Here is a 20,624-nt window from a genome sequence, read left to right as displayed (position 1 = left end):
TTATCATCACATTCGGTTGAAGACCAGAAGTATTAAAGGTGGTTTCATCAGGGAAATGTTCATGCAGGGCAGAATAAATTACTTCAGCAGCTCTTTGACCTGAAAACAAAACATTTGATTACTTAAAGGATCAAATGTAATAAACCCATGTTAGAAAAGTCCCTACAAACTGCGATTATATTAAGTTACAGTATATTTTCGACATCTTTACAGGATTTTTGCAAGGACCATTAAATCCATACCTCAAACTCAGTTTTGCACAAAATTAAGCACTTTTTTAACGCAAATTTTAAAAGTTGATAGGATCAAGATTCAAAGTTGCACGAGTGGCCCTGGGAGAGGGCTCAGCTGATGGGACATTCCTTCAAAGAGAAATATTGAGTTTTGACTCTATTTCTTTTTATTTCATTGAATTATGAGGATGGATATTTTGTAGTCAGTAGTCAGAAGAACATTTTTGTCTGAGCTGTAGTGTTTAGGACAATTCTAGTTCCTGCCACAACATGAATGCGGCCAACCGTAATATGAAGTTGATCAGTTCATGCTACCAACCTGATCAATGGACTTAAAGGCAATATTTTCATATGCATTGAAAGGATCCTCCAATTTGTTGACGACTATCGAATAGGCGGCAACCACATTGTCAACTGTTCTTTGCTTGACACTTTCTCTAAACAAAACTACTTCGGAAAAGGTTCCGCTAACATTATAATCGTATATAGGTTAGTGAGACCTCACCTAGTACGAGCACTGCTAATCTTCGCGACTTGATCCAACTGATATTTGTCTGGTTGTGCCAAGAATACATCAAATTGTGCCAGGGTATTGTTTACGCTGGTCGCATCCATTCCGGTGATAGCCGATAACGGACCCTTAAATTAGGCCCAATTTCACATACTCCAACAAGAGAGAACCGTTAAATACCTGGTTTTTGTCATGCGCAGCAGCTTTCTGATACAAACTGATTAAGCCCGTATTAGCTAAGATCGTGGATGCTTCTTCAGAAACAAGCACATCTTCATTCCCTTCCATCTAAAATCACAGTAAAAATGATATTCTTCTGGAAAAACGTCAGTATTTCACTGACTTTATTAGATGGCACAAAACTCGAGAAAAAAAAATTGAAATTAAACTTCATACTTTGAAAGAGAGTAATCTTACCAAAGCTTTGATCATCTCCAGTCGTGAATCTGTGAAGGGATAAAGGACAACCAGGGAATGTATGGCAGACAAACAGTTCAGCGTGTAGACGGCAACATCTGAAAACGTAGCAGATTATTAAGCTGCTACCGTAATCTGACGGGACGTGAACTAATTGTATCTATAGTCGAGATGGGTATTCCATCCTTGTCTTACATACCAGTTATGTTTCAAAACATAAAACACTTGTAGTTTCCTATTAATACCAATCAAAGAAAGATCAAATGATCAAAGAACCTTTCATACGGCCCTCATTACGAAATTTCTTCCTCAAAATTGCGCTTCATTAGGTAGCTCCAAAAAATTTAAGAATTGGGAACTTTTCACAAACCTAGTGGCGAGTGCAGATGTGTAGCAGCAACTTGGACCGATCTATAGAGCGGGTCTAATACACAGCTGAATATCTGAAAAAAAAAACCTAACGGCTTTAGAATATGAGGATGTTTTTACCGGAACACAAACCTTGTTGAATTCCTCTTCTGAGTTTGATCGGCCAGCCATTGCTCCGTCATGAGTTTCCAGCACATCTCTTAACGATAGATGTTTCGCAATGATCGTCCATTACTCATTTCATGGATGTTTTTCAAAATTCCCTCTTGGTATCCGTAACGAAAAATCCGGCAGATTATTTTGATACATTAGCTTTGAAGCCAAAGTGCAACTTTGTTCACTGTCCAATGATAGAAAAAAAAGAACAACCATACCTCAACAACATTAAGATCTGGTGAACAGCAGGAACAGGAAGTAGGTCGTAGTCTGGGGCACCCATCTAGGAAAGTAAAACTTGAATCCCCCACAAAGTATTCAGCAAGCTTAGAAAAGGAAAAAAGAACGAAAACTCCAAGAAAAGGAAGTTTTAACATAAAACAACAATATAAGACTTGCAGGAGTGAATATATTTGAAGCAGTGCAAATAACTTGCAGAAGTGAATATATTTGAAGCAGTGTAAATAAATTAGAGGCATACTTTCGACAGAATCTTCTGTACTGCACCGTTGAGACCACTGTAGAAAATATTCAATGTGAGTTGGTTGAGTTCATCAATCGTTCGAGAAAGCTCCGAATCACTCCCAATTTCGGGGCTAAAAAGAGCCATAATAGGAGAAATAAGTGAGGAAAAAAGACAGCAAACCTATGAAAACGAACGTCATTTTTTCCGAGTAAAAAATGAAGAGCGCTGAGAGTCGATAAAGGACAACGGAGTCCGTCTCTCCAGCCAATGCTTGTTCAACACGAAGCTGTTAATATCAATGTTTTGCAGAAGAAATCGGACCAAAAGTAAAAAGAAGAAGCACAAAAAAAAATCGATACCTTGAATGGACGGCAAAGAGAACTGGAGATTTGCGATAGAAGGTTGACTGAATTGTCGCGTATAACTAAATAAAAATAAAAGAATCGAGGAACATGACTTAAGGAAAAATTGTAGATGAATACCCTGAGGACTGCAATCCTTAAGAAGCAATTGCAATAGCTCTCGTTCACCCTCTAACGCCTCATAAATCCATGCCAACATATCCCCCATATACCTAAAATACTCTCCGTTATGTACGTAAATAAAATCATAATGCGAAATACCTTAAAGGATCATGACTCATTAATTCAATCGGTTTTCCACTGCTCTGTGTTCCTTTTGTTAAAGCATCAATGTATAGTCGAAGAAGTTGGTTTTTACGTGCAGTGCAAACCTCATCTACAATGAGAAAGCTGGGAAAAGTAAGCGAGAGTGAGTGAAAAAGCTATTATCTCCTTACCTAGAGCGTACTTCAATAAAACCTCTCTTTCTTGTAGTGCAGCAAATGATTGACATAGAACTGCTTTCATTTCTACGTAATCAGCACTTAGAATTCGACATTCTCCTGAAATTAGCCGGGTTTAGAGCTCTTTGTTAGATCATTAAAGCCCTGTGGTTTACAATGTAGCTTTCAGTAAGTACAGTCACACGTGCAATGGCCATTGAAAAACAGGATTATAAGTAAATAATAAATAAATAAAAATGGCAGGCGTAGCGCAGTCGATATGAGCTTCGCCGGTGACTGCACGATTGATCGATGATGCGAAACAACACTAGCGCCCATCAATCCTTTTATCTTTCTGATGTTTAATAAATTGGTACCAAACTTCTACGAGGATAAAAATACTGACTTGGGACATGCAATCCCCATCGCAAGTCAATGCAAGGCTGCACACGTGTTCGAAATCTTCAAACGATTCCAAATTGAAGTCGAAAATGTAGGCGCCATAAATAAAATCCCATAGGGATTGATTTAGGCTTTGCATTTCACTTTATTTACTACTTTAACAAATGAAAGCGATGACGAAAAAAAGTAGAAAGCGAAAAATAAGGAGAGGAACCCAAATGTTGACGGTTAGAACTCGCAATTTTTCAAAACTCTGCCCTCGTGAGATTATCTTGTTGCTGAAGCTGAAGATAGAAAAAAAACGGAACTTGGACAACGCGAAAATCCTGTACTGCTGGACTTAACATGTGTTTATTATTTCCTGTCTGGATTTCGATAGTACAATAAATACGATGAATAATGAAGGATATAATGGATAAATAATTATGGCGTTTAAGGAATTCATATATAAATGGAACATACGCAACATAAAGAATGCAAAAAGAAGCGATTACTGTATAATCGAGTTTGTAAAGTAGTATTTAGTGGAAGAATAACCTTGCTTATAAAGAAAAACCTTGCTTATAAAGCAAATCACACTCACTTTGAATACTCCGGTATAACACCTCGTACGCCTTTTCCAGCGTTTGAGACATCTCTTCCATTATTTCCACACTAAAAATCACATAGTTTAGTGTACTAAGTAATTAATGCCGCGAAATTTCTTGACGAAATAGAGATTATAGAAAAAAAACAACTAACGCTGCTGAGTGTTCGCCACTGCTACGAAGAAGCTCCTTACTGTCGTTATAGATATCTCGAGCTCTAGAAAGAGCGGGGAAAAAGTCGGATGTGATCGTGCCATCTGAACAGTAGATATCAACACAATTCCCAACACCAAATTCAAACGATAATAGACTATGAACACACTCAAAACGAGAATACCTTTCGCCATAAAACAACGAACCTTTGCTGTTACCTTCCAGAGCCCTTCTTTCCGCATCGGTGAGTGAAAATCTTCCCAAAAAATCGTCTATAGCCTTCTGTTTCGCCTCCAGATGTTTTCTAAAATAGTATTTGGAGAAAGTCAAATAATGTATAAAAGAAGAGAGAGAACCGAGGAAAAAAAACCGAAATACATAAGGTAGCATAGACTTTTTCCTCAAAAAAGTCACAAAGAATGCAGCAATGTCAAAAACTAGAAAAGATACTCACTTTTGATTTTGTAGTGCACTAGTCTTGCTGAGAAGATCCTGAGTTTTCTCCTTGTTTTGTTGTATTCGATTGGTTAAATCGGAACAGATACGATGCATAGTGCGCACCTTCTCAGCGAAATCTTGAACTTGTGCATTTACCTGGAAGCAAACTTGACTGGAACTATTGGAAAATTGCAGGAACAGATAAAGTCAAACCTTTTCAAACTCCTGCAAATATTCCTTGTTGAGTTCTAACTGTCTTTTTTCCAAACTTCGTAGAAGTCTCCTTTCGGTGTGAATGTCAAGGGTTTCAACCATCGGAGCAACATAATCCACAACTTTTATGAACTCCTAAAAAATCAGATATTTCGGAATATAAAGAGTATGAAGGATGTGCCATACCCTCCATAACAATCAAAGTTTATCCATGCATTCCAAAAAAAAAACAGAAAAAAAGAAAAATGAGGCAACCAAGTCGACATTTCATGTTTATTTTTATAGTACAAAAACAGAGTTCAATTCCACGTATGCGCTAACTCAATCAAGATCAAACCTCAAAGAAGAAAAACTCCTTTGGTATTTAGATTCCAAAATGACGGAACAACAGTTACAGGTCAAGTATGTTTGGCTTTAAACTATAATTATGAACAAACATTTTCCATATAAACATATATTTTAATATCTGCACTTTCATTTCCTCAAAAACGCTCCTCATTACGAAAATTAATCTATCCGCACCTATATTTTAAGAGCAAAGGCATAACATGTGGCGGACGTTGCGCATTTAAAGAAAAATTACTCTTTAATGTTTTCAAATACTTGGTTTCTTTGCATCTGCAAATTCGATCAATCAGACGGATCAACTTCGCTTAAAGCCAACTAGAGCCTCCATCTAATTTGAAAGTGATTAGTACTAGATTGGTCCGATAGGAAGAGATTCGGATTCGGGTTGATAAATCGGTTAGCGCTCGCGGGTGTGTGCTGCATAAGAATTCATTTTAAAAAAAGCATAATTTTGAATTAATGTTAAACGTTTTCGCGAATCTCGGAAGGATCTGCCTACGCCATGGATTTAACCCTGCTCGTTTATGGAATAACGCAAAGATAGACATTGCCGGCGACAAAGATCTTTTGATCTACAAAAGAGAAACACTACAAAAGGAGCAGAATATAGTGGCAAAACTATATATGATGCTACGGTCCTAACCTCACGAAGTAAGTTGTTCTTCAAATATTCTCCTTTTCATTTTTCGTGTCAAACATTTCTATAAAACAGGAAAGATATACTTACAGGATCATTGTGTAACTTGCTGGCAAGAAGTTTGTCGATTTTCCTCTTGATCGGGTTGGTCACTGAGGCGGAAACGTCCAAAGGAGCAGATTGCGGTGGTGGTGGTGTCGTCGCCTTCGTTCCATCCGTTTCAGCTTCCATGTGAAGCTGACGGCGGTGAATTCGAACGGAAAACACTGGAAACTCAGCTGTTGCCACCTGGATCCACGTCACTGAGAGTGGACGCAAAATTCCGTCCACCCCCTGTGCACCATACTTCGTCACGGACACGGGCCGAGAGCTGGTGCTCGGTATCCTTTGGATTTTCTTGGCCTTGATCTGGATTATTACGGAGCGTGTGACCGCCATATGCCGTGCTATTTTATAACGAAATCTTGAGACAAGCCAGGTGAGTCCAGTGTTTTATATTTTGCTTTTTTTTAAATTTTTCATTCGAATAGGACCACGAACAAATTGAAAGTTCGGGACGAATTGGGCGGACCCTAGCTGTTGTTAAGCGATTATCTGCTGCTTTGCCAGAATTCTTGTATAAGTAGTTGGTGGGACAGTTTAGTGTTGCAATGACTATGTAAAACAGTTCGAATCGTGTTCGATCACTCCAGATTCCACTTCTATTTCCGGAAAAGGAGAAGAGAAATCCTTCTTCCTAGATTTAATACGTGCGTATTTATTAAATTTAGGAAAAACGTTAATTAACCCTGATTAATGATAATTAATTTTCGGTATTTTGGGCCCTCCTTCCCACTTTTAAGGTTGGAATAACTACGCAACAGATGTTGTTAAAGATGTTAAAGATCTAGCTCTTTACATTTTGTCTTCAACTTTTTTTTCAAGTATTCTACATGCACCAACCAATTCATGTAGAAACTGATTCAGTGCTGGTCTTCATGGTGACCCGTGATATTGTCCTAAATACCAAATATATAAATATGTGTATAAATATAAATATATGTATATATAAATATAAATGGTTATGTTTCACCTACAAATATCACATTCTTATTCATGTATTTTTTTTCTATTTCTTTTCTAATTCCATCTATATTTTCTATTTTATTTTTATTATTACTATATATTATTATTTTATTACTACTATATTTTTATTATTGCTAAGTTTTTCTTATGGATTTTTCTTTCAGTATTACTTATCGGTGTGAAACACTTCAAGGAAAACCCATATATATATATATATATATATATATATATATGTATAAAAACTATATATAATATATATTATATATATATATATATATATATATTTCAACTATTTTATTGTTTAGCTAGGGTTTTCATCGAGCTAAGAAATCTAAGTGAATCTAATCTAATAAATAAAAAAATAAATATGCAATCCTACAATATTTCTAGTACCATAACCATTACAGTGAGACAACTTGAAAGTTCCTTTCGATATGGATGTTCTTGGTACCGCTCGGGCCTATATCAAAGAGATGGTGAATCTAGCTGGTCCTCAAATGAAAGTAATTCTTATGGATAAGGAGACGGTAATGTTTTTCTGCCTATTTAGCTTTATTGTATTATTCTATTTTAATTCCTTTTATGTTTACTTGTGTTTTTTAAGACTACAATTGTGTCCTGCGCTTTCGCTCAGTCGGAAATGATGCAAAAAGAGGTGAATGCACTTTTTGTCATTTTGGACTAATCCTCCTGTCTAAAGTTACAAAATTTATTTAGGTGTACCTCTTTGAGCGTCTCGATTCTCCAGTTCCTCGTGAACCGATTAAACACCTAAAATGCCTGGTTTTTATTCGACCAACTCCTGACAATGTACAGCTCTTATCAACCGAGTTGAGGAATCCACGATATGCCCAGTACTACATCTGTAGGTCTATTTCTAGTTCTTCTCTGTGCATAATAAAAGAATTATGTATTTCTCATTGCAGATTTTTCAAATATCGTTAGCAAAACTGATCTGAAGATGTTAGCTGAAGCTGATGAGCATGAGACGGTTAGTTTTAATTTCACTTCATTCAACGTTTTGTTCTCTTCTTTATTGTCAAGTATTTTTAACTGTTTTAATTGGTCGTAGCATAATTAAAAGAATCGACTATCGGTCGATTACCGGATTATCGGTCCTTTCCCGTTACCTTTCTAATCGGATTTTGTTTAGTTTTGCATGTACTCATAGAGATCAGATTTTCGCCGAAAATTGCATATTTTCTAATGTTAAACGTTTGTGTTCACCCTGATCTAGGTGCTCTGCTATTTTTATTGTTCTAAACTTGAATGATATACACTAAGAGCAAAACATACCATGACAGAAATTAGTTTTTCTCGTCGCTCATTTCATGATGACGTACATGTTAGTTCGATGCATAAATTCTTCTGTTTTTCTTTCAAAGAATTGTAAATAAACTACAGGGTAGCCTGCAGTGTTCTAAAATTCTAAAAAGTTTAAATTCGACTAGTTTTAACGTGTAATTTATGACGACTGTACCTTGGTCTCATTATTATTCTATCATTACTCGCTTTTATCATCGCTTATTTATTGTTTTTAACAGTTAGATTTATCGTGATATTTTTCTTCCAAAGAGGACATTTGACATGTCCCAACTGAATAAGTGACTTGTTGCTTCTGATAAACATACTCATGTAAACGTTATATAATGGTCTTTCTTATTGCTGATTGACAAAGTTTATATTTTTATCAGGTCAGAGAAGTCCACGAGTTCTTTGTTGATGGTATCGCATTGAGTCCACCGTTGTTCTGTGTGAATCTGAAGGAAGTTTATGACCGTTCCTTCAATCTAACTCCATCTGCCTTCCTCCGAATCAAACAAGCTCTTGTTGCGTTGCTTCTGAATCAAAAGAAGAAGCCTTTGATAAGGTAATCTCAAGTGTTGCGTTAGTTCTGACCGGTTTGTGTTCAATCAGGACAATCTTTGCACTTTTTTAGATTTATGATCTTTATAACTTGAGATTTTCGTGATAATTGATGTTTTTAAGGTATCAACGTTCATCGGAAGATTGCAAACGTCTTGCTGATGACTTGAATCAGGTTACTTGTTGACTATTTTCCAGTCGTTTCTTCATTTTTCTTATGATGTTCATTTATGTTTGGTTTTTGTATCAAAGTTGGTTTGTTTTGATAACACCTATCCCTTTTTGATTCAGGTTATGCGCCGCGAGGAGGGCCTGTTCGATAATGCGAAGCGGGATACCGTTCTGTTGATAATTGACCGTAGTGAGGACCCTGTCACTCCACTGTTGAACCAATGGACGTACGAAGCTATGGTAGTCTTCAATTTTTCCTAAATTTTTTCACAGGTGTCGTTATTTCATTACTCTTTTTTTTGAAGGTTCATGAGCTTATTACAATCAACAATAATCGGGTAGCTGTTGATAATCAGAGCATGGTGCTAAGTGAATTGCACGACGAATTCTACGCAAAGGTTTGTGTAAATTCTTTTTTTTTCTTTCTGTGAGTACCCCAAACTCTTCCAAAGACGATTTTGATGAATTTGTGCAGGTGAGCTGCGGGGTGTGCTGATCATATGCAAAATAAGCCTTTCCAGACGTTTCTTTTTTATGTATTTTTAGTTCTTTCTGGAAAGAATTCTACCAGCTCTTTCAATAACTTTCAAGTTTTCTTTTTTTTTCTATTCAATTTTCATGTGCTTATATTATGGACTTCAAAATCGTAGTTATTCAAGCGTTTCATCACCTGCTCCTATTTTGAAGCGCTTTAATCTGCTGCCCGTTTCCTAAAATTAACCTTTCTCGTAAAACCCTAATTTATTTCACCACATTTGCACCGAATTTATCTCGAATTTTCCATTGTTTAGAATGTTTCCTCAAATTTTGGCGAAATTGGACAAAATATAAAGCTGCTTATGAACGAGTTCCAACAAAAGTCACAAATTCACAAAAATTTGGAATCTATAGCGGACATGAAGAATTTTGTAGAAGAATATCCTCAGTTCAAAAAGATATCAGGTTGGTTCATTCTCTGTTTTCATAGTTAGTTTCTTTCCTGAAATTTTCTTCCAAGTTACTTCATTTTCAAGGAACTGTTTCAAAGCATGTCACGTTAATGGGTGAACTCAGCAAAATTGTCGCAAATCAGAATTTATTGGAGATTTCTGAGGTTTGTTTTAGGCATTGTTCTTATCCTCCTAATTAACCGGTTTTTTATCCTCCGATTCTTGTTATCGCTTACACTTTTAGGTCGAACAGAGCATAGTTGCTGAAGGTGATCATTCGCGATGTTTAGAACGAGTCCGTGCCCTTATCAACCATCCCAAAACCACAACTTTAGTTGGTATTTTTGCTTTAAGTTTTTCTTAAACCTTATTTACAACAAATGTGACCGATTTATTACTACAATATCTAGAATGCTCTTCGACTTGTGCTCCTATACGCCCTTCGATTCGAAGGAAATCCGAACAATGATCTCAGTGCACTAGTGAACTTGCTGAAGAGGGTTGGACATTTTACTTAAAGTATTTCCTTTCTCAACATATGACCCTATTTTGGACTTGTTAAGCATACCGATGCCGCAAACGTTGTCCGGGCTCTGTTACGGTATGCGGGTTCTGCTCGAAGGAAAAGTGATCTTTTTGGGGAAGGTTCAACTATGGAGATGACGAAAAGGTACGTAGATTCTTAGGGCAACGTGATTAAGTTAAGGGATTTTTGAGACTCGGATATATGTATCTTTAATTTTGAACCTGTTCAGATTCATAAAAGGACTGAAAGGTGTGGAGAATATTTATACACAACACGAGCCATACATCAAAAGCATTATGGAGAACGTGACTAGAGGAAAACTTTCCGAGCAGCAATATCCTTATGTAGCTGGAGACGTAACGAAGTGAGCTCGGTCATTATACTATTGTTCAGTGTTGTCTATCTGTCATTCAGTTTATTTGAAGTACTTAAAGTGAATGTAATTCATAAATTAATATTTGATGGAGGGGGGAGTATTTTACAAGTACCTGGTAAAGCTGTCAAACGTTTTTTTTTACAGGTTTTTGAAAACACAGCATTTTTTTAGCCATGTATTGCAACTAATTTTAAGAACAGCAATGAAAATCAGTGAACAAGTAGAAATAAGATTCATTTTCTTGAGTATGTTTCAAATAAGCTGCCATTCATGATTTTGAACACATTGTCTGACCCTCATACTGAAAATCTTACTGCATTTCGTAGTATCGTCGGTTTTTTTTTTGCCCGAATTTCTTCTTCATTTTGCACCTCTGAACTTCTCTTTTTTCTGGAGAAGTATCAAAGATTTTGAAGCTAGAAACAGGAGCATGAGGCAGAAGATGAAAATGCAGGAGGTGTTCGTGCTATGTACGTATAGTCAAAACGACATTAAGCACGGACATTTGCGCAAGCGGCTGCACTAAAAGCGGAGCGGTGGAGCGTAGCGGTTGGGACGGTGTAAGGATCCACGCTACCGCCACACACCTCTGCAGTTCGCCAAGGTCCCACCTCGATTCCAACCGCTGTCTCCACCGCACCGCTTCCGAGCGCGGCCGCTTGCGCAACGGTCCATGCTTCATGTCGTTTTGACTCAACTGTATGAACATTTTCTAAGCGCGCTGTAACAGTGAAACATCTCTGTTCTCCAACGTAGATGCTGCATGGTTAGTAATTTCTAAATGTGTAGAATGTCTAGGTTACTGCCCCAACAGACGCCTCCACTATACAAGCTTTGTTCAAACGAGCGGTTTCACTCCCCTCCTTTATAAATGGGGTCATAAAAAAGTCTATTTGCTCCTCGATATGCAATTTAACATCTCATTTAACATCCCACAGTTAGAATTTCGTGTTTTTTTTTTCTCGGCGATTATAAATATTCATATTAAAGACAGCATTCCATGAAATTTACTATGTCAAGATTTTCCACGAAAAGATATGGTATAAGATAGTGAACGTAGTTGCGCTCATACTTGTGACCTACACTTCTGACCCTACCTTTACCCTAAGGGCGTCAATATGAGGGATGGTCGAACCTTCGCGCTTCTGGACGTGAATACAGTCTATTTCGTGGTCTACTGGCTTCAAGTAGACCACGAATTGTTGTGCAGAGGAGCAGAGCACTGCTGTTTTTCTGTGATATCCTCCGTTAGATGAAGTTATATGGTTGTGCTGCGCTTTAATGTGTTCGGCTTAAATATTTGTTGAAAAAAATTCTTAAATACCTGTTTTGTACCTCTTCAATTGTGTGGGTTGCAGTGTTCGTCAGGATAATTTGATTATCTTTATCGTTGGTGGTGCAACTTTCGAAGAAGCGTTATTTGTTCGATCGCAAAATGAGAAACGCATGCAAGGTGGTGGAGGACCGGCTGTGACCCTAGCCACAACGTTTATGCACAACACGACGAGGTTAGACGAGGTTTCCAAGAAAATTTTCAAGTTGATTTCCTACAAAGTATCCCATTTTCTGTTTTTAGTTTTATCGAACAGTTCTCAGTTTCGTCGCACTGGGCACGCTAACAGGATCCAGTGATCGTTTCCAGGGTTCATTACCAGTCTTTATTCTGTGCTAATCTTCTAGTTTAATACAATGTAGATAATCTATTCTATATCTATATGTATATGTGAGCTTCGCTGTATATAATGTTAGTAACACTAATCATTTAAGAAATACTGTCTGGTCATTTCTGTGTGTGATACTAGATGTTGTGCGCTTTTTCTTTATGTGGCCATCATTCCGTTTCAGAATCGCTTTGCGAAGAAACTGTAATTTAGAATATCTAATAAAGATTTTTCCTTGCCTTTAGAACAAAGAATTCGAAAATTCTCACAGAGATTTCCCCCAATATTACATATAGTCGCATCAGAACCATTGCTTCTTGCTATCTAAGCTACCTTATTGGAAGCAGGACAGTATTAGGAGGATTCCAATTACTGAGTTATGATTCGATTAGTTTCGAGCTATTTGAAAGCTATAGTATAGAACTGCAGAAATTTGTCGATTCTCAAGAAGACAGGAAAATATTAGGGCTCAACTTTTTCTGTATGATTCAGTATTTGTCGTAGGATCAAATAAAAGCTACTGAGATTTATTTCTTCATTTCGGTTGATTTCCGAAGTGATTTCGGATTCAATGAGATATTATGTGTGCATGCCGGTCATATATGTACAGTCGTCCGTCCATCCTTCCAGTCGTAGGATCAAAACGACAGGAAGCACGGTGCAATTGCGTAAGTGGGTGCGCTTGAAGCGGTGCGGTGGAGCGCAACGGCCACGATCGAGGGAGGACCCTTGCTAGCATCATTCTTCGATACAGTTCACGATGGACCCACCTCGACTCCAACCGCTTTCTCCAAAGCGCCGCTTCGAGCGCAGCCGCCCACACAGCTGCACGGAACTTCATGTCGTGTGAGACCCAACTATATTCAACCGTGTGAGTGGAAAGCGTTTACCATCACATATGGTCTTCCTCTGCTTGGCATCTCTTCCCTTTTCCCTCTATCGTGCTCTAATCGAAGGCGCGTCGCGCTCCTCGGCTAAACATATTTAGTGGCGCGTAGGACAACTGTAATCTTATGGTATTAAACTCTACTTCGCTAGTCCTGTGTTGCTTTGTAGTATAATATTGTATTCTATTACTACTATTATTACTTGAGGTTTGTTTGTTTTCGTGACGTTTTTCTATTTATGTAAGTATTTCACTGTTATGTTTTTGCTTGAACGTTTTTGACAATCGATTTTTGACATTTGGTGTGACTTTTAAAAGTTTAATCCCTGTAACTAGAGTGGTTGGAGCATGCAAATTGCTCAATTTTTCATTTCATGTTATCAAATCTTCATTATCTAGGGATGTGGTTTCCATTCCCTTCTGTATCTGAGTTTTTGTGTGCTTTTTTGTTATCATGGAATCCTTGAGTCAGTTTTGCTTCACTAAACAATCCAACCGTATGAAATGGCTTCTTTACGCCGTACGGGCAACATTCAGTAGTGGACGGTAAAGTGGTATTCGTTGTCTCTTTCGTCTTTGTTTCGAGAAAAAAAAACCCAGCTAGGAAGGGAAATTTTCCCAATTGGAGGTTGTTTCTACTTCATGAGGGAGGAAAATGATCACACTTTATGATAATATTTAATCTTATTTCAAATCATAGCTGCTTTGTTTATGATGCGGTTCAAAATTTAAAACTCGATAGTTGCGGCGGCGGCTCGAAGCGGCGCAACGGAGCGTAGCGGTCGAGATCGGTGGGGGACCCACGCACACATTACTACGGTGTGAGTGAAGCTACTGGTAGTCCCAAATCGATCCCAACGACCAGACGCTGTCCATACTTCTGGTCCCTATTTTTCTCGGTGGAACGCTTGACGTACTGTGGCGTTTCGTTGATGCAAAACTATTACATAATCTGTTACGAGAAAGTGGTCACAATCATTTATAATTACAAGATTGTTGCATTAGCAAAGAATGTGTGGTGGAGACGACGTAGTCGTCGTTAAGGCAAGAAAAACACCAGCGTTTAAAGAATAACAAGCCGCCAATGACCACTTATTACTCTTTTCGAATAGAAATCTTCCCATTCATCAGGTTTGTTCCTCGTAATTTCATATTATTACAAAGTTTTATAATTGCTGGTACAGAAACCAGTAATCAGTGTCTGTGTTGTGTTTCATCGGAAGCGACACCCCCTTCAGCTACTGTGCGCTGCGGGACCACCTCAGTTTCACTGAATTAAAGGCAGCATACCATGAATCTGATGTGGTATCGGCTGGCTCCCCAGGTGAAAGCTGGAAACGGGATTATAGATTTCGGGATCCGGGATGGTTCCACTCATTTCGTAAAAAAAAAAAAACATGGCGTGGAAGACGAGGTGAGCGGTCGAGGATCGCTGAGATCTCTTCAACATCCTATTCATGTAAAACTAAGCAAACTAACTGAACTGAATAGGCTGCTGAAGGTACCGGAGCGTGTACCCGGAGGGGCGTTCTAACGTACCTCGTCGGGAACAAAGCGGTTCCCACGCCGTTTTTTTTTAACTACGATTAGGAAAAGGTGACCAGAACCATGTCGGATTTTTCCCATGGGGAATCCGCACCATGTCGGATTCGTGCTATGCTGCCTTCAAGCTCAGAAACACCACCCAGCGTAATTGCAGCGGGGGCGCTGCGGTTGTTCGCTGCAGTTCACGTGCATGCGTTTATATAGTCGCGGTCATTAGTTGTGCTTGTCATTTCCACCTCGTTCCTCACAACTACCTTTTTCCATTTCAGCATGCGTATGACAATGACAATTACAATGAAACACAGTATGTTGCTGCAGACGCGTCGCGATCGCCTGGTTGAACGAATTTGGCGGCGAATATACTAGTGAATTGGTGTAACTTTTATTCTTGTAGTTAGCCAAAAATCACTGACTTCGACTCCTCGGTGCAGAAGAAGTTAAAGTTTCAAGTTTCTGGAGTTCTTTCAATCAATCCACTTGGGATGCGCTAATGCGTTTTACTGTAATTCGTGATCGTTGAGGTTTTGGAACGCATGTTGGCCTACTGGTGGACTTGCGGAGGGCAGCCGATAATCATATCATTGCTTTTCCCGCTCTAGAAGTCTGGTACCAGTTAATCGACCATCGGAGGGATGAAAGCATTGGTTGGTACTAACACGATTTCGAACCATCGACAGTGCGGCCACAGCAGGCCTCTTATCAACTGCTTTGTACCCGCCCCTGTGCAGAAAAAAGTAACGAAGCAAGAAATAACTAACGCAGTCGGATCAGAACTACCTGGAAGTTGTTTTTGCGGTTGCGCTTCCGGCGGAACTGTCTGTAGCTCCTGCGGTCTGCGAAGAGGAGCGGAAGTGTCACCACACTTCGAGGGAAATCGCTTACGCAATTGCATCACAAGTCAGGATATACTTATATAGTCGGGTCAAAACGACATGAACCACGGTACAGCTGCGCGCGCAAGCGTAAGCGGCCGCGCTCGAAGCGATGCGGTTAAGCGTAGCGGTAAAGATTGAGTGGGGACGCTTGCTGGGACCGCTCGTTGCTGCAGTTCGCGATGGTCCCACCACTGATCCCGACTGCTAGCTTCACCGCAACGTTTGAATCGCACCCGCTTACGCAACTGCATCGTGCTCAATGTCGTTTTAACCTTACCAGATATCCTCGGTCCCATCGGTCGAGATCTCGTCCACAAATTTTTCTCCCAACATGACCTGGTGAAAATAATTCGACAACTACGGATCTCATCAAGGGAGGACACGAGTTCTACAACGCGTGCCCAAATTGAAAAGAATCTTACCTTGGTTCAGAATTTTGGAATCGTAAGAATTCTCGTTTTTTTCTCTATCCATTTTCTTTTCCCCTTGAATACTATGCCTGCACTTGTGTCCATCTTTAATGAGTTCTTCCTGAAGATTTTAAGGGAACTAGCATAAGCCAAAGAAAAAGTGGCGCCCACCAATGGAGCGAGATAAGCGAGGTGCGCTAACAAAACTGGAACTCGTTCTTTGAAGAAAAAAAGTTGAGTTCTGGTTGTTTGCTACAGGTATTCCGTCATAGATGGCTAGGTTCATTAGTGAGGGCGTTGAAAATTGAATTGCCTCCTTGCTCAGTTTGTGATTTCACTTCTAGAATAAAACAAGTAAGGGAAATTGTCTTCATAGACGTCCTATGATTGTCTTGGAAATTTTTCTTTCCTTTTGACGAATTGGTTCATGAACTGTCACTGTTATCAAATATGAGAAGAAATAGCTAGGTTAGTTTATTTATGCAGTCGAGACCTGAAGCTTAGTGTAATTGCGTACATGTGCCGAGATGGGACCCTCGGTTGCAACCGCTCTATTCGGGCTCCGGAAATCAGCAATTCGGACAATTTCATTTCAAACGCAGCCGTTTGCGTAATTGCGCCAGGCTAGAGCTCATTTTGGCTCGACTGTGTATTACTGTAGAAAAAAAAATCCAAGAAGTACGCCCAGATTCGATGTGCAGTCGGGACAAAACGACATGAATCTCGCTCTATTTGCCAAATGGCTGCGCTAGAAGCGGCGGTGGTGCTAGCGGTTACGATTGAGGTGGGACTATCGCGATGTCCAGTGATGTGTGGTGCTAACAAGGGTCACCTTGATCGCAACCGCTTCGCTTTACCGCGCCGCTTCGAGCGCAGCCGCTTACGCAGCCGCACCGAGATTCATGTCGTTTTGACTCGACGCTATACACTCAATGCAGGCATTGATTGGCTATGATAGCATGGTTGCGTTGTTTTGCAGGAAAACAGTGTTAATTTTCAAAATTTCCCAAATGTTTCCCACATAGACTGTATGTCATCTGTAAAACGGTGACGAAACAATCCACACTCCTCTTCGTACGAGAAAGTTATGTAACCGCATGACCATTACTGGTTCGCAACGTTTGTTAATCGGTCATCATTGTTTTTTGTGACCCTTTACTTTTTTCCGGATTTATATCCATAAGTAACCGTGATACAGCTCAATAAACAATGCGTTCTGATCTCACCTACGGTTCTCTTCGTTCGTATGTCAAAAAGTTCGTAAACAGGAATATGTCTAAACACTTTCCCGAATATATCCAAGCATAGATGAAAGATCCCGCGATTATCCATCAATTAATGAAGAAATCCCCTTTCTCCGAAATATTATCTGAACATTCATCTGGACACGAGGTGATTGCGTGCGGTTTTTGCCCCTCTTTGCTTAGTTTCAGGGACATTTTCTCGGTGCTAAATGGTGCTTCTATGCCTTCTTTGGCGAGCTTTTCTCTATCTAAATACATCTCATTGTTTTCTCAGTTGGAAGGTAGTTGAGGAAAAGCACCTGCCGAATTGCTCTAATCGAACTGTATCTGGAGCGCGAAAATCGTTCTCTAACTGTCGAACTGGTTTCCTCCTTCAAAACTGGGGATAGTTCATCGGTCAACAGTTTATCACTGGAAGTAAATAGTTAAAGGCATCACCCCACGAATGTGGAGTGTTGCAGGTTTTAGGTGGGTTATGCCTATAAAGGGCGGCAGATTATGGAGAGGAAGCTGATTCCATCCATTTGTTCCTAATTGCCTTACAAAAAACGGCCCGGAAAATGCGGCACGTGCACAGGGCTGGCGCGCTCCAACCGAACTCGTTGTGAAAGATAGCGCCCCGGAACGCTCGTAGCCGCGTCTTTCGGGCCGTTTTTTTTTTGCGGGAATTAGGAATAAATGGACAGAATCACCTTCCTCCGCATAATCTACGAGCCCTTATACGAATACTCCACCTGAAACCCGTACCACCTCAGATACGTGGGGTGATGCCTTTAATACAGGTCGAGGCGCGCTCTAAAAATGATTTTTACGCTCTAAACGCAGTTCGATTAGAGCAGTTTTGAGCGGCTCCTCCGAATTTCCTCTTCACCTCATTATTTTCTTAAAGTTTACCTTGTATACTCTGATCACTCAACTCCTGTTTTCATGAAAAAAAAGTCACTTTGTCTCAATATTTTGGTGAACGGTATTGAGATTGTACATATACATATACATAGAAAAGTATTTGCTGCTGATGTTCTTTTTTTTTCTAGGAACACATTTCTGCATTTTTATCGAACAAACAATGAATCTCAGCCATTTCGTAAATTAAAAAAAATACGGTAAATACAAAAATCCTCATCGTACTGCGCCCTAAAAGTGAACAGTGTCCACCGACCGAAGTTCTATGTTTTTTGAGAGCTTTAAACCTGACGAATCTATGAGGGGCAGAACAATTTGTCTTCCCATTAACGCCTATGCAATTCATTTCATATGTAAATGTGCACTTTCGCCCATCAAACTTCAATGTTATTGCACTTAAACTTTCCTATCGTATAAATAATTTTATATGGGATCTGGAAGTGTTTCTTTTTTTTTCAAAAAAAGAGGAAACTTTGGACGCGCATTTTTAAAATTTTTCGGTATAAATTTTTATGAAGGATAAGAATATCCATGGAGTAAGGTGTAGCTAAAAGGTTCCAACCATGTCTGCGAGGTTTCTGGTTCTACATCGGCTAAGGGGACGGAGGTTTTCTATCGGTCTTGAGTTGATAAAGTGTTACCAAACTTGCTTGGAAGGACAAGAACACTGACTTGATACCTCTATACGCTTCATAAGAATTTCAATCAGTGTGGGATTCGGAGTCCATCACATTGAGAACATGTGTTGATCTGGACGCGTATTGGTGATCTGGACCTGAACAAATCAATATTATTTGTAATCTTCCCAATACCGATTTGTTTCCTATCGTCCACAAAATTCGCCGTTTTTCTCGTTTTGCACACTTTGAATTTTGGCCAAACTTCCACCGAACGAAGATTTCGTCTTGGTTTTTGAGGTTATCTTTATAATTTTTTCGGAGTCTGATCAGCCTTATATAGTATATGGCTTACTCATATATTTTTAAAATTCAGTTTTTTCCTAGACCCATTATTTCTTCTTTTTTCTCCAGTAACTCGTCCCAAAATCTTTTCTTTAGCGAAAATAATTATTTGACCAGCACTTTATTTTCTCTATTCTTTTTTCTCCTCTGTTTTATGAATTGCAAAAAAGTTCATGAGTTGAAAAAAATTATTTCGTTGTAATTTTTGGAGTAAAAATTCACAGATGCGCACACGTTTTTCCACATGAATTTCACATGATGACTGAAAAATTCAGCGGAAAATTTAGAAATTTTTCTGGGAAATTACTTCTTCTGTTTTTAGTTCTGAAGTTTTTTTTTGGTATTTTCTCAGAATTCACAGCTTTTTACATTATACTCTCGGACTATATTCGTCTCACTAAAATTGATTGGTGCTCTAAAAAAGTTTCGAATAATATTTAGGTAAATTTTATCGCGAAAGATTGCCCTAATTTGAAATAAAATATTTCTGAATTTTCCCCTTCGTCTCTCCTTCCAGTCACTCGTTCCTTCCTGCTGTTTTTTTTTTCGATTTTTTTTGACAACGATTTTTAGAATGCGCTCATTTCATTTTCTTTGTTTCTGGATTTGATCACAATGATGTCTGCTGGAGATGTGAAGGAATGAAAGGAATTGAAGAGTTGCGACACATGCTAAATAGGTCGCGATTAAACGGATAAGTGATAGGGGAAGTTCGTGTGGACTTGACTTGACGGTCGGCGAAACGCCCCAGAATCCACAAAATCGTTGCAGGATTCGAGTTTGTTGATAAGCTCTGAGGTGGATATTTGGTAGCTAGAATTTTTTTTTCGCAGATTCACCTCTTGATTTCTATGAGAAACGACGGCAGAAAACCGCTGAACGCCTAGCACCTCTGGAGATGAGGTTCTCGTTTTTTGTGGTGGGTGAAGTCGAAATTGTTCGAAAGAGGGTGTAGTGAAGAAAAATGCAGTCCACTTCACCCCAGGAACAAAAAAACATCAACACCGGGACATTTTACCGCCGAGCTGGATTTCCGCTTCATTTCATCGCCAGGCGATGCGATAGTTTCACTTAGCCTTAATTTAGTTGCACAGCACATTCTTCTTCTTCTTCCTCTTCTTTACGAGAAGGTCATAACTTCTTATAAATTGGAAGCCATTTAGGAATATAGCGTTGGGAATGGACTGTGAAGAAAGTTCACTTTCAAATCTTAGCATTTCTCAGCAGACCACAAAACATTGTTTTGGAAATAGGAGATTCAGGAAAATCAGAAGGCTATGAAATCCGCAGTTTTATGGTCCAAGGAGCCTGTTCAGAGCAGCACATAATGTCTACCGATGGTCCCAGCCGGAATAACTAAAGTTGCATTCGATGACCGTTTAAATTAACTCTTATTCATTGAAGTTAAAGAGTTTAAATGCTGAAATTTTAACTACTACAAATCTTTTCTATTTTATGTTGTAGGAATTGTTAGTTCAGTTTTCAATTTTT

General features: G+C 39.0%; 2 protein-coding genes across 2 annotated transcripts; one reads left to right on the top strand and one right to left on the bottom strand.

Moving 5' to 3' along the window:
* Positions 1–78: 78 nt before the first annotated feature.
* On the bottom strand, positions 79–5,945 carry RB195_004354 (uncharacterized protein; the record flags this gene model as incomplete). Its single annotated transcript, XM_064182163.1, has 20 exons — positions 79–99; positions 553–670; positions 739–872; positions 925–1,032; positions 1,162–1,259; positions 1,532–1,604; positions 1,663–1,729; positions 1,905–1,969; positions 2,168–2,282; positions 2,347–2,438; positions 2,512–2,576; positions 2,635–2,726; positions 2,776–2,890; positions 2,952–3,056; positions 3,922–3,992; positions 4,080–4,182; positions 4,285–4,382; positions 4,533–4,672; positions 4,730–4,864; positions 5,805–5,945. 20 exons carry the CDS (start codon positions 5,943–5,945, stop codon positions 79–81), a joined length of 1,956 nt encoding a protein of 651 aa, XP_064033430.1.
* Positions 5,946–7,213: 1,268 nt separating this feature from the next.
* RB195_004353 (uncharacterized protein) lies at positions 7,214–12,266 on the top strand (the record flags this gene model as incomplete). Its single annotated transcript, XM_064182162.1, has 16 exons — positions 7,214–7,306; positions 7,384–7,434; positions 7,497–7,644; positions 7,706–7,770; positions 8,474–8,649; positions 8,769–8,820; positions 8,937–9,056; positions 9,122–9,214; positions 9,608–9,758; positions 9,830–9,909; positions 9,990–10,079; positions 10,156–10,245; positions 10,309–10,415; positions 10,501–10,635; positions 12,006–12,155; positions 12,224–12,266. 16 exons carry the CDS (start codon positions 7,214–7,216, stop codon positions 12,264–12,266), a joined length of 1,644 nt encoding a protein of 547 aa, XP_064033429.1.
* Positions 12,267–20,624: the final 8,358 nt, after the last annotated feature.

The sequence above is a fragment of the Necator americanus genome, chromosome I (assembly GCF_031761385.1).
Source record: "Necator americanus strain Aroian chromosome I, whole genome shotgun sequence".
Classification (NCBI taxonomy): Eukaryota; Metazoa; Nematoda; class Chromadorea; order Rhabditida; family Ancylostomatidae; genus Necator; species Necator americanus.
This window is presented reverse-complemented; position numbering and strand designations above follow the sequence as displayed.